General features: G+C 43.8%; 1 protein-coding gene across 1 annotated transcript in view; it reads right to left on the reverse strand.

The window, feature by feature from the left end:
- Nucleotides 1-13,630, reverse strand: part of CLPB (ClpB family mitochondrial disaggregase) — an 87,775-nt gene that overhangs the window by 38,667 nt on the left and 35,478 nt on the right. Inside the window, exon 6 of the mRNA XM_088140382.1 lies at nt 4,346-4,443. Within this exon, the coding sequence (XP_087996508.1) occupies nt 4,346-4,443 (98 nt within the window). The remainder of the gene's footprint in view (nt 1-4,345; nt 4,444-13,630) is intronic.

Consider the following 13,630-nt stretch of genomic DNA (forward strand, 5'->3'; position numbering starts at 1 on the left):
GCCAGGAAGAGTTTAAGATTTTATGCGCACACAATCCCATTTCCTTCAGCAATGCCCATCTATGCACAAATCAGAGCATCTCTCTTCAAGGTCTGAAGGGTCTGTACGAGAGACATGAAAACTCTGTTCTAACCATCTGTAAGTAATGAACAGCTTTGACTCACAGGAGAAGACCCCAGGGACTCATTAAACTTAGCAAGACATTGCTTCTCTCTTTTCTTCTCACAGAGATATAAGAATGCAACTCCTGACATTTATTTTATATAAACTGAAATTGTGACCCCATAACAACTTTATCCTATCCTCCTTTCCCCAAACCGATGACCTCTGGATTTTGCAGCCAACATCACCCCTGGGTTGACATCTCAATTTATATGGAGATTACAACTGGAAAGCATACAAATATGGAGCACCACTTCCCAAAATAAGAGAGTCCCTCTGATTGGAGAGACGGAGAATAAAAGCATGTCTATTCAAATCTATAACAGCTGGAATGCCTTCTAGTCCAGGTCTTGGTAGACTATGAGCACCAAAGAGGCCAATATGTATTCCTTCTCAGTCACCTCAACAGTTGTCACAAATTAGTAAAAAGGAACTCTGAGCAAGAAAAGTACCAGACCAGGAAACAGCCTATACTCCTGAGTCCAGTCCCCAAAGAGCTACGGAAGAGATTTCTGTAATCTGCCTCCTTCCCTTCCCAGATTCCCTAAACTTCACTGAATTTGTGGCTATTCCTTCATGCCAACATATGACAACCTGGCGTCCTACAGATTACATCTTTTTAATATTGGAAGCTATTAGACGCCCCTCAGCCTTTCCTTAAACATTCTCAGTTTTTTCCACCATGGGCATGCACTGCTTCACACTTTGTCTTTTGTTCTTCAAACTTCTCACCTCTCTGTTTTTCAGGATCTCATTAACTCCATCCAACTATGATTTCTTCAGTGTTCCCTTTCCTCTTGACCCATTCATATATATTCCTTTTCCAATTCAATCCACATCCATTCTCTCTATATGACAAAACCACTCAATGTATTTCTATCTTATCTGTCACTCGCTTTTGTAATTTAATCCACATTCTTTCAGCACCTATTTATTCTTGATCCCACCTCTCCTTGTTTTACCACACATATTTCTTAAGTACCCAATTTCTATTGCATTCAACTTGCTTTTATGTATGTTTTCTCTCATACCCAGCTCTCACTTCCATGTAACAAAGGGAGAAGAAACATACTCCTATCCACAGATATATTTCCCTCTTTCAACATACATTCATTCCTCGCAAAAGACCATATACCACTGCCTTTCTACCAGCATTTGTACTTCTTAACATTTACCCATCCATTTTCTGTCTTTAGGAAACATTTTACCAAGTTACAGTAACATAATTGCTCTAATTTTCCACCATTTATATAGAACTTATAGCTCATTCAATTTTTTTCTGTCAAAGTTTTTGATTTTTGATACATTAATTCTCAAATCTGTACTTTTGATTGCATCATACAATCTATCTAACATTTTTGGTGCCTTCAAGTCTGTGTTGGGTTCTCAACCAACAACATGGCATCATTTACATACAAAAACATATGTACAATAATGTCTTGAAGCAATATACCTTTAATGTCACCACAAGCATTCCTTATACATTTATCCATTAATACACTTAACAACTAATGGGACATCCTTAACTTACTCCCTGTTCAATAGCGAATTATTTGCTAAGCATTCCATCACACAGGCTTTACTTCCATCACATGGAGGTATGACAAGGAAAATGTCTTTTAAGTGGTTATTTTTATTGACTTTACATAAAGATAACGTAAACATATAAATACCATAATCAATCAATTACTCTCTCTCTCTTATTGCATTCAGCAACCAACCTTCCACTTGATACTTACCTAAAGCATTCCATAATTCAAGCTGATGCACTCTATCATATGCCTTCTCTAAATTAAGAAATATATCATAAGCTGTCTTTATCCTTTATATATTTCTTAGTGTGCTACTCAAGAGCAAACTTATGGTCTACACCCTCCCTGGCCAGCATAAAGCCACAATGTTGCTCATTTTTACCTCTTGTATAATTTGGATCAGAATTCTGCCATCCACATTCCCAGGCACAATTAACAAGCTAATCCTCCTGTAGGTTTTCCATCCACTCCTGCTACCATTCTCTTTGTATAGGGGAACAATGACATCAGCATTGCAATCATCAGGCACAGATGCAGTCTTCACACACATATCAAACAAGACATACATAAATAAACCACATCTATATTTTAATGTTTCTCTGGTTATATCACCTATACCTGCAGCCTTATCATTTCTCACAGCATGTATTACTTCCTTTCATCATTTTCTCATTGGGAATTAACAGAGCATATGTTTCCATTCCATTCTTTGGCATGTTATCACCATTCCCAGAGGAATTCTCAAATACTCCTTCACTTCAGTTTCATCCCAAATCTTTTCCTTCAATGCTGTTTAGTCCCCTGGAGGCTCCTCGTTTAGCCATTTTCACCACTCCCAAAACAATTTTTGATTTTTTGATTTCCACTGATTTCCAATCTGCATTTTCTCTGCCTCTTTTATACTTAACTGTTCCTTGCTCTTTGACTACATTCTTTGCAACTATTTTTTTCTCTGTGTACACATTATACAATACAGGTAGTCCTTGTTTAGTTACCACAATTGGGATTGGCAGCTCTGTCGTTAAATGAAACGGTCACTAGGTGGGAGATCACATGACCATAACCATGTTTTCCTTTCCCCCACTTCCCCACCCTTTGGAATGCTCACCCCGGTGCTGGGATAATTAGCAAAAAGGGAATTAACGTTTGTATTTACATTCATTGGAGAGGAAAGGATTACAAGAGAGTAAGCAGGCACACAATGGGGAATTCACTAGCTGTGTAGCACACTTGCAGCTCCCAACCCCGAGGATGCTCGGGGCTGCCAGCACCAGTGCATTGCTTTTGATGTATATTCCCCACTGTGTGCCTGCTTACTCTCTTGTAATCCCTTGCTCTCCAATCTCTCCATTCTGCAAGGGGGGAAAAACCATGGGTAAGGCACAGGACAATGTGTACTGACCATAATGGCAATAACATGACTGAGGGATGTTGCAAATGATCATGTGAAGTCCTCACTTAATGAGAGTAATGGGGGAGACGGCAGAACTGCCATCACTAAGTGCCATAGTCACGTGACATTGTGCTCTTTATGACCACATTGCTTAGCAATGGAAATTCCGGATCCAATTACTGTAGTTAACTGAGGGCTATTTGTATCCTCTAATTTTTCCTCATATTCTCTTTCTGAATACATTCTATTTTCACCCTCATTTCCCTTCTTTCCTTTTCTTCCATGTTTATTTGTCCCTAAATCCATCTTGATATTATATAAAAAAGGTCTATCCCACATTCAGAACATTCATCAGTCTTGTATCCTTCACTAATACTCTCAACATTCCTTTATAAACAATCAAACCAATTATGCTTCTAGATTTATATTCATTCCACTGCCATGTGTATGTATCCACAGGCTTATGCTTAAACCACATATTTGAAACAAATGGATTTTTTAAAAACAGATAGTCACCATTCACCATTCTCATTCACTGTTGGGTCTCTGAATGACCCAATCACTTTTTCTATATCTTTCATCTTCTTCCCCAAACTTGCACTTGATTATTCTGCTATCACCACTAACAGGCGCGTAAGTTGCAACTACCATCAATCTAAGGATTTGAACTCTCATATGTACTCACAGCAATCTGTTCATACTTTCTGATGTACATTTCAATCCTTTCATTCAGAATTAAATATACCTCTTCACTCCACTATGTGTTCATCCAGTCTCCTCCACCAAATCAGGCCATCTTCCTTCAGATTTATTACACCCTTCCTCCTTTTTTCAGTTATGCTGACATACCACATTCCTATTTTTCCTTCTTTCATTTCATTAATTCATGCTCTCTTACATTACAAATCACAATCCTTGGTGTCCCACCTTCTTAGCAGATGAGCTCATAAATACTGACCTCTGCTGCCCTTCATGGCTTTAGTCAATTGAAGCTTTCACGTAACACTTTTCATCTTTATTTGTGCACCTAATTTCTTCTGATAAGAACTTTAAGTTTCATTCCTTTGCTTTCATTTCTACAACCTCTGAAGACTATTTTGAATTGTATTTCTAACCTCTAGGATACTAAAATATTGCCAGAATATTTGGTAAGCACTCTTTTAACTCTTAATTCAAGTAATTAATAAAAACATTTTACTTGTGTTTCAGGGCTAGAAAGGGAGAGAAGCTCACAAAAGATGAATTCCTGAATCCTTACCTTTGATGCTGAAGCTTTCAAGAGTTTCATGACTTCTCCCTCGCGGGCATAATCCAAGGGCGTGTGCCCCATCTCATTTCTCTGCAGGGGGCTGGCACCTGAGAAGGAAGAAATGCAACTCAACATCTGGGAAGGACTCCAAGGACACTCTGCTCATAGCCCCAGAATGTTCTGGGCTCCTTGTTCATCTTGGTTCTGAGCAAGGCTTGAGACAGAAAGGGACTGTGACAACATGCATGGAGACCAGAGGAGACAACGGAAAGAGAATGTCACAGGGAATAATAGAGTTTGGCGGTAGCGGCAGGAGCTGTGTGGAAAGGAGGAAGGAACCAAGCGACCCTTGAAGCCCATTCTTCAAGGCTTACAACCTCCAACACAATGTCAGATGCTGGCTGGAAGTATTTATTATTTGTTTGTTTGTTTGTTTGTTTATTTGAATGTATAAGTAGAAGGGTGAATATGATTTTGTCCCCATCAGGGGCCCCAGAGCGGTGTTCTCGATCTTCTCCACTTCTGCTTAAACTTCTACTCCCTCATGGAATTTCTTGTCTCACATTTTATGTTACACTTCTACAAGGTTGCGTTGCTCTTCCTTTAAATATTCACAGGGTCTCCTCTTCACTTCATTTTCAGAAATTATTTTAAAAAATCATCTTTTTTGTCTGCTTTTCCCTCTCAATGCCTCTATAGCCCTTTGGGTCATTATTCAGTACAACCACTATGTTGATGCAGTGAAACAAAACCTTAATCTATGTATTTTTTCCAGTGGGCTCTGAATGAAAAAAAAAAAGTGAGGATACTGAAAAAAATCTAACAGGGTCACACAGATGGTTTAAGCAGGAACTGTACATCTTTCCATTTGCCAATCAGTGCATTATTAATATCACGGTTAGAGTTCGGATTTCACCTTCTGCTATGTTTCTTCTCTTTTTTACTTATTTTTCACATTTATTATACTCTTTCAAAAACACTTAGAATCCAAGAAAATTAGAAAAATATGTATGATAGATGATCTAGAGCAAGTTCTGAAAGTGTCGCTGGTCACAAAGATACATGCTTCCTTGACCAAACAAGCAAGCCATGTGACTTTTGGCTCCACTGTTTCCCATTTACTTTTCACTAAAAATCCACTGAAAAACATCCTTTGGCAATTGGTCTATACTGGCTTTAAAAATCACTTCGACGGCTGCATTAACTCTAAGACTGCTTACTGTTTCAACACCTTCCCTCTTTTTGTACCTCCTCTCAACTTGTCCAAACAGTGCTTTTTCCATTCTTCCCTTTTCTCTTTCTTTATGATCGAAGTTTATGGGGAGGAGTCTGAGCTTTTTATTTCCATTTATCCCCTAGTAGATATTGGTAGACATAGTAGTTTCTTAGAAAAGAGGAACTGAAGTGCATTTGCGTGCCTGTGTTTTTTATTTCCAGTTATCCCCTAGTAGATACTGGGACTTTATAAAAGGGGGGCTTTCTCAGGAAAGAGCAACTGGAGTGCATTTGTGTGCGTCCTTTGCGCTTCTACCTCTTCCAGGCACAGTCACGTTGCAAGAGCCGAACTCCTCTGTTCCTCTCCGACAGACACACAAGCACGGAAATGGCAGCTTGTCTGACCGGGAGGCGCGCGGTTTCTGCTTCAAGGGCAGGAAGTGTTTGATGGGCTACGTTTACTGCACGCATTCACACCAGGCTGCCCCCACCCAGTAAACATGGCCACACTCTTTATTTCTCTCTCAACCTTGCCTAGGGAGAACGTGCTGTTCCCAGGATGGGGTCTTCTGAGATGTAGAGAGATGGGCTCCTGCTGCCTAGCCGAGGCTTCCTGTTCTCCAGCGTCCCCAGTTCAAAGGCTGGCTACAGAAGCTTCGTCCCCTCCAGGAAGGAGGGGGAGGGCAGCTTTCCCCGTTCATAATCCAAAAGGGTGCAGGGAGTGGCAACAGGTGCCACGGGGATGACATTTTTTTGCAGAAAGATGGTGCTTCCTGGGCACATCCCAACCCTTCTCTGTAAGAGGGCTCTGCTGCTTCCTTCCCTAAAGCGCATGGGACTGTCAGGAGAGACAAGAAAGAATGAGGGGGGGGGAGAGGCCAAAATTAGCTATTTCCAAGATCCTGCATAAAGAGATCTATATTTGCTTATAGAATGAAAAATGCAGTCCATAAACGTCTGTCACAGAGTAATTTCTGTTGTGAGCCCTTGTTGCATCCCATAAAGATGATCGGAACAGGTGAAGTTATATATGGCCTGCCACAGCCGCTCAATATCTTTTAAAGAGACAGTGACCGGCTCGCAGCCCAGCTCTTTTGTTCCATGGAGGAGGAGAAAGTTTTCTGGGGCCCTCCGGCCAGCCATCCTTGAGGCTACCTTTGCCTTGTCTTGGAAGATCTGGATTTCCTGCCGTCAATCTATTAATAATGGCTAACCAATATAGGTCTAATCCCCCTGTTAATGGCTTTGACGACTTGACTAATTGCTGCAATAATTGATAGAACCAGACTCATGCTACCGGTCGATCTTTACCTCCGATACCGACGGCAATAAAATATTATGCTTTCATAAATAACTTGGTGTCAGGCCACTTGCTAACCCAGTGCAGAGGGGGCTGCTGGCTTCCCGAAGAGGCCTGGCCTGACCCCAGCCCTCCTGTAGCAGGGGGGAGCTGCCCCCCAGCAGCAAGTGCTCTCCTGGATTTGGCCGGGCCTCGGCTGGCCACGGCGCGCCTGCTGAGAGGGCGCCAACCTTTAGGAATCTTGATGGGATGCAATTTGTCACCTCCCACTGGCTGTCTCTGGCAGAGAATCAACACCTGGGCAACACCCGGGGCTCTGCGGGGCACCCGCCCACCCCTCCCAAATCTTGGCTCATATTAGTGGGCCCTGACTTATAATATTTGATAAATAGCAGGCTGGCTCACCCCCAGCATCACTGCAGCAACACACAGCCAGAGCAGCTGCATAAGGTCACTCATTGGGGAAATATGTTTCCGTCAGAGGTATTGAAAAAAGTTTAGCAGAGTGACAGGTCTCAATTTTTCAAATTTTATTAACTCCATCCTCTTAATCATTTGTCTTGAATTCCTCCAGATTCCAGATAACTGTCAATATAGGGGCTCAGGGAAGGCATTATGGATGGAGAGGACCTGCTGGGAGACTTGAGTTAGTTAATAACTCCAGGGCAAGGGGTGAGGGTACAGGAGCCCCGTGTGCAGGAGACCAAGCAGCCCACCTGAGGGTGAGGTGGGGCTCTGCTCTGGCACTTGTCTGTCAACCCGCCGAGCAAACCAACCTCTGTGTGTGTGTCTGTGTGTGTGTTGCGGGGACACAGAAATTTCACTCGGTGTAAAAAAACATCTAATCCAGCACCTCAAGAACAGCCATTCAGGTTAAGAGAAATAGAAGCCCAGAGGAAAGCAGAGATGTAGGTTGGAAAAAATTCTAGGGTCAATATTTTCCACAGAACATTTTCCACTTTAGGCACATTTTACTGCCTATAGCCCAGCACTGTTTCCAACATTCCAGTAAAATATTTTTCCCTCCAAAATCTTTAGTTTCTTTGAATATATAGCTCAAACCTCATAAAATACGGTAGATTTTATTTTTTTTAACAATCAATAAAGTAGCCCAAATACTTATACAGACTATGGATACTGAGATGAATATGCTAATTAGAATCATATTTATGGAAAAGGTCCCAATTCAAAATTTCTGGAAAACCCACATCTCCAAGAGCAGCTCTCAAAAAAAACACAGGGACATCTCACAAATGACTGAGCTGGGAACCAGGATGTTGTGCCCTGAACTCCTGGGATTTGGGCAAATCACTTGCCCATCAGGTTAGCTCCCCTGCTCACCCACCTGCAGGATGCAGGTAGTAGTAATAATGATCCACAGCAGCACTTTGCTGAACTCAGCGGACAGAATGGAGCGTCTTTTGCAAACTGTACAGTGTGTGCAGCAGTAAGTTGAGACAAGCGTAGAGTTCTGATGGGTGACCAGTCCCTCTCTAGCCTGAGGTTGGGAACAGATGCCCTGCTGAACTTTCCAATTCCATGATCCTAAAAGGAACCACACATCCCTCCACGTTCAAGAAAGAAATGCCTACAGGAATGAAATACCTAAGGCAACAGTTGCATTCACCAGATCAAAAGGACCACAACCTTGTTCTCCTTGCAGCAGCAATTCACAAGTGTGTGTGTATGTGCACCCATGTTCACACATGCACCTGGGAGAGGTGAACCGCCACCAACAAGATGTGTTTCCAGCACCAAAGCAGTCCAGAGTTTGCCAGGAGGAAGCAGCGCTTGTAGCTATACAGGAGATGACGCCGTGTCATCAGCCATCATCTCTGACAAGTCTCGACATCCTTATTGCTCTACATGGCTAGTTAAAGTAATAGAAAGAGACTCCTGTCCTCCAGAGTCTCACTGTGATTGAATTAACATGATCACCCTTTTTCCAGTAAAATAAACGCACTTCCAATATGGGGCGGCACAAATACTTCACAGGTAGCTTTGGAAAACAGAGAAAGAGAGAGAGAGAGGGAGAGTGCTAGCCCACGAGCAATGCTGCTCTCCTTGCCAACGGCGGATGGTTTTAATCACTTCTGCGCACACAACAGGCTGCCTCCTTCAATTGAGATGATGGGCATAAACTCCTAGGCTATTCACACACGTCTGTTCTCAAAAGGGGCGACGTCTCAAGGACCCCAAAACGGGCCACAAAAGATCAGACTTTCATTCTCCTCTCTTCAACTATTGTGCTAACCCTCTGGACGTTTTAAAGCCAGGTCAAAACGTCGCAAGCCTTGGACAGCTTTTCCGTAATTATACTGATTTCTATCGCACCACACACGCGTTATTTTATAGTATCACAAGCACCATGGAAGGAAGGTCAGCATTCATTGCCAGGAGCTTGACAAGGAGCAGACAACAGACTACATGCAATTCCTAGATTATATACCATGGGAGAGAGATTGGTTTTCACAAACCAACCACGGTTTTACAGCTTCCTCCACCACATGGTTATAACTGGCTGAGGCCAAAACATGGTCGGCGTTTCCTTTCTTTCAGCAGCTTCTGAATGGCTAGGCGGTCAGGCAGGGGAGTTCCAGGAGTGGAGACAGAGATCCCAGAGAAGTGGAACAAGCGCAACAGGTTAGTGGTAGACTTTCTGGTACTAGGTCCACCTGCCAGGCGCACTCAGGTGGCTACAGGAGCAGAGAGGCCTTTGGTCTGAAGCAGTCCTGTTCTTGCAGTCTGACACTTAGGCCTGGATTCGTCTTTTTCATGCACAGGAAAGGGTACTTTTCTTAACATCCTATTCAAGCGTTCTTACCTGACAAGTCTCTACGTGTTCCCTTTTGAAATATCGAAGGAAATATGAAATGGCTTATCATCTAATAAAGAAAAGCTGGAACTTTTGTTCCCCCCCCAATTATAGTAACATACCCAAAGCTTGAAAACAGTTCACATTTGCCCTCTCCATTCAAACCGGCCCCCTCTCAACGGATGCTTCCCTTAGTTCATTCAGCTACACGGTCAGGGCTGCAGGCCTCCAGCTCTCGTGTGAAAGTCTGCTTCACCAAGAAACGCTCTGGTCATCTTTAGCTAGAGTTGCCTGTTCCCCCAAACGCTAAGGGGCTAGTTGCCCTCGACCAAAGGTGGACCACTTAACAGGAAGGTCCACCTCAGCAGGGATGTCCCTGAAGGAGGGGCACCTCCTCCCTGAGCCCCAATTTCCATGATTCCGCCTTCCTTCCTGCCTGCCTGCCTGCTTAAAAAGAGCTATTTTAGAAGTCAACAGAGAGGGCAAACCGTGTGATTATTATTCTGTCCACTGTGGTAGAAAACCTTGTTCCTGTTTTCTCAGACTTCCAGCCAACGAATGACAGTGCTAGCAATGATTGGCACACACGTCAGATGCTATCTCACAAAAAACACAATGCTCAAATCCAGGCTTTTAGTGCAACTGTTGGAAAGGAGTGCGTCTGTCTACTCAAGGAAGCTGGCTGTATTTTCAACAAATCTTTCTTACTTTTAAGAAAAGTAAATTTGGGGGAGTTCCTAAACGTTCAAAAAGCTGCAAAGTTTTCTTTCTTTCCCTCTTCTGCTTGGGGCCTCTCCTCTCTTACGGCAGGCTTTGATGCTCACATTTTCATGTTTTGCAAATCACTTTTTGTAATGATACCCTAATCCCTTGTTTGCTACTTAAAGAGGAGTGCCTAGAGGTGGGCTGAAAACTACACATGCAGCATTACATCACTGAAGGAAGCCCAGGAAAATGTCTCTTTCTTTATTAATTAATACCCTGCCTTTCCTTCCAAAGTGATCCTTCATCCCTAACAATTCTGTGATCCGTCTTCAACTGCCCCAGAAGACCGGTCTCAGCTGAAATCCACATCGGCCGTTCCTATTGGAATCCCAGCCCCACCACAAGGTTGCTGCTGAGCCTGAAGGCCGTAGCTGAAGCGTTGTGGAACTGACACAAACATCCCAAGGCCCCCTCTATATGCCACATCTGAAGACCTGCGCTTCAGGAGAGGTGGGGTTCTGCTGGCACTCCTGTGGGTTCTACAAGGGAGTTGGGATGGGCACGTCCAGTGAGGGTGGTGTGCAAGGGCTGTGAAATAAATAACAGGCAGGGCTCAGCAGAGGGACAGAGTACTGATGCTTGCTATCCTTGGGAAGACACGGCCTGATGACCCACCTGGAACAGGGGGCAACCAAGGTATCTTCTGCTCTGCAGACTTGCAAGGGCTTTGGAAATGACCCAAGGTGGCCCTCCTCTTCCCTGCATTACATGCTCCCCAATATTTTGCATTCTGTCTTTGAACGAAGTCGTTGCATTCAACCTGACCAATGGAGCGAAGAGTCCGAACACCCCTGTGGGCCTAGGGGAATGCCAGTGTGTGGGGGAATGCAAGTCTTCTGCCCCCTCCACAGGCAGAAGAGCAGATCCCGGGGGTCCTTCCGACCTACCTGTCTACATGCTTTCACTTGTGTGTGGGGAGAGAAGACAAACTAAGCAGCTGTCTACCTCTGCTGATCATTGTACACAAGTGTGCCTGCCTGCCTGCGCGCACACACATCGTCCACCCCACTTTGCCATTTCCTGCTATTAAATGTCTTACAAATGGTTGTATTAGTCGAAAACCTCTGTGCCCAGGAAGACTTTGGAGGGCTCCATTTGTTCCCTGCCCTGTGGGGAAACTATTCTTAAAAGCTTCGACACAGACATAAACCTGCGGCTGGCCAGGCGCTTATTGCGCTGCCCGTGTCGGGATGCCAAAGCGCTCGGTGCCGTGACATGATTGGCTTTTACATCCTGGTCTCACCGGAGTTTAATTACTGATCTGGGGCTTCCGGGTTGGAGCTCGCGGCCTTCAAATGCAGGAGGTCGATATTGCTGGCCTGCAACATATTGAGCCTCGGCACTGGCAGACTCTATTGCACTATTTAATCATCTTTTGCAAAATTTACAGTGCAGCCAAAGGAATCAATATGGAATTTATCACATTCTCTTGTAAATATGAGCAGGAGGAGAGATTAGGGCACAGCATGGGGAACGCATGCTACCCTCAGCAGAAGCACCTTCACAGGTGCCTCCACACCATGGCAGTTCCCCTCTTAATCTTCCGGGACTCATGCTGGCAGTTGCCCAAGGGGCAAGGGAGACACCCTGTTCCTAGCCCAAATCTTAAGAAATCAATCCTTTGAATTCATTGTGCGTGAACTGCAAAAGCTGGGTTGATGCACTATGCTAAGCCAAAATGAAACAAACCACATTATAATTTAGCACAACGTATATAAACTCAGCCACAGTCTACATCTGTATGAACCAAGTTAAGCAAGACTATCCTAGCAATAAGAATGGGAAACCAGGACATGAAATATATAAACTCTGCAATTTGGTAATGGCCCTGCTGGACCTGGCCAAGGCCCATCTCAGTCCAGCCTTGGCCAGCTGTGGGGTGCTCGCAAGCAGGAGAAGGAGACATCATCCTATTCCACTGCTGCTTCTCTGCAACTAGAATTTGGAGACACAATGCCTTTTCAAGAGTGATAGCCCTCGACAGTCTTGTCCCACATGGATTTATTCAATCTCTTTTTAAAGCCATCCTATTTAGCAACCATCACCAGATCTTGTTGTAATGAATTCAACTGGTTAATGCTGTGCTGTATGAAAGACTTTTTAGTCTGTTCTATCTCTCTTTTCAGACCTCTGCAACAATGAAATGGTAGATTGCTTGTGGAATTCTTGGTGCTCTCTGAGCTTGGTTGTTTCTTGCAGACGTTTCACTACCCAACTAGGGAACATCATCAGTATGAGTGTGCTACTAAGATAGCTTGTGTTCTACTAAGTAAATAAAGGGTTAACACAGAATGGTAAGTGAACTTGGAAGAATATGTGAAGAAAGGAGAGAAGCAGTTAACAGTCACAGTGAAAAGAGGGCAAGTAGCATTAGTTGGACTTGCCATAAAATACTTTCCTGATCAGCAAAAAATGGACCTTACAGAAAAGGGTTAAAATCCCATTTTTGCCTCAAAGGCCAGCCTTAAAACCTCTTCCTTTCCAGGTGAGGAACCCTCCCTTCAGCTGAGTGTAGTTCAGCTTCTTCACTGCAACAACAAAAAAACGCCTCACCACCAGGAAGAACACCCAGCAAACACAGTTAACAGTTTGACTCTTGGTTGCTTGAACTGTCTGAATCGTTCAGGAGGGTGAGACTGCCAGGCCCATCTGTCAGTGACCACAAACACCTTAAGTCTACTGTTCTTGGTTCCTGAAGTTGGGGCCAGTAAGAAAGGGATTCACTACAGCACAAGGAGGGTCACCAGAGGTTAAGCATCCTCTGTAGCACTGGGTACCTGAAAGCTGTATCTGCACAGGCCAACTTGTTGATAATGCTTAATGAAGAGAGATGGTTCTGCCCAGATTGCTGTTTCTAGTTCTGTAGGATAAAATACTACAGGAGGACAGATTACTGGCCTTCTACTTTCCCCCAAGTATGTTTGAGTGTATTTAGCATCCAGGACACCTCTGATACGTGCCAGGTTCTCTTGCCAGGTGGGACAAATATCTTCTTGCGCTTGGTAGAATTTGAAATTGATCTGGGGCATGAAACACGGATCAAGTCTTAGTACCACCTTGTTTTGATGGAATACACACAGATTCTCTCTCACAGAGAGGGCGCCTAGTTCCCTCACCCTCTTAGCCAAGATTAAGGCTATCACAAAGATTGTCTTGCTGGTGAGGATTTTAATAGAGATGTGTGCGATGGTCAGGAATG

This window comes from Python bivittatus, unplaced genomic scaffold (assembly GCF_059951505.1).
Source record: "Python bivittatus isolate LINGU-HERP-01145 unplaced genomic scaffold, Pbiv_v1 ctg000340_np1212, whole genome shotgun sequence".
Taxonomy (NCBI): Eukaryota; Metazoa; Chordata; class Lepidosauria; order Squamata; family Pythonidae; genus Python; species Python bivittatus.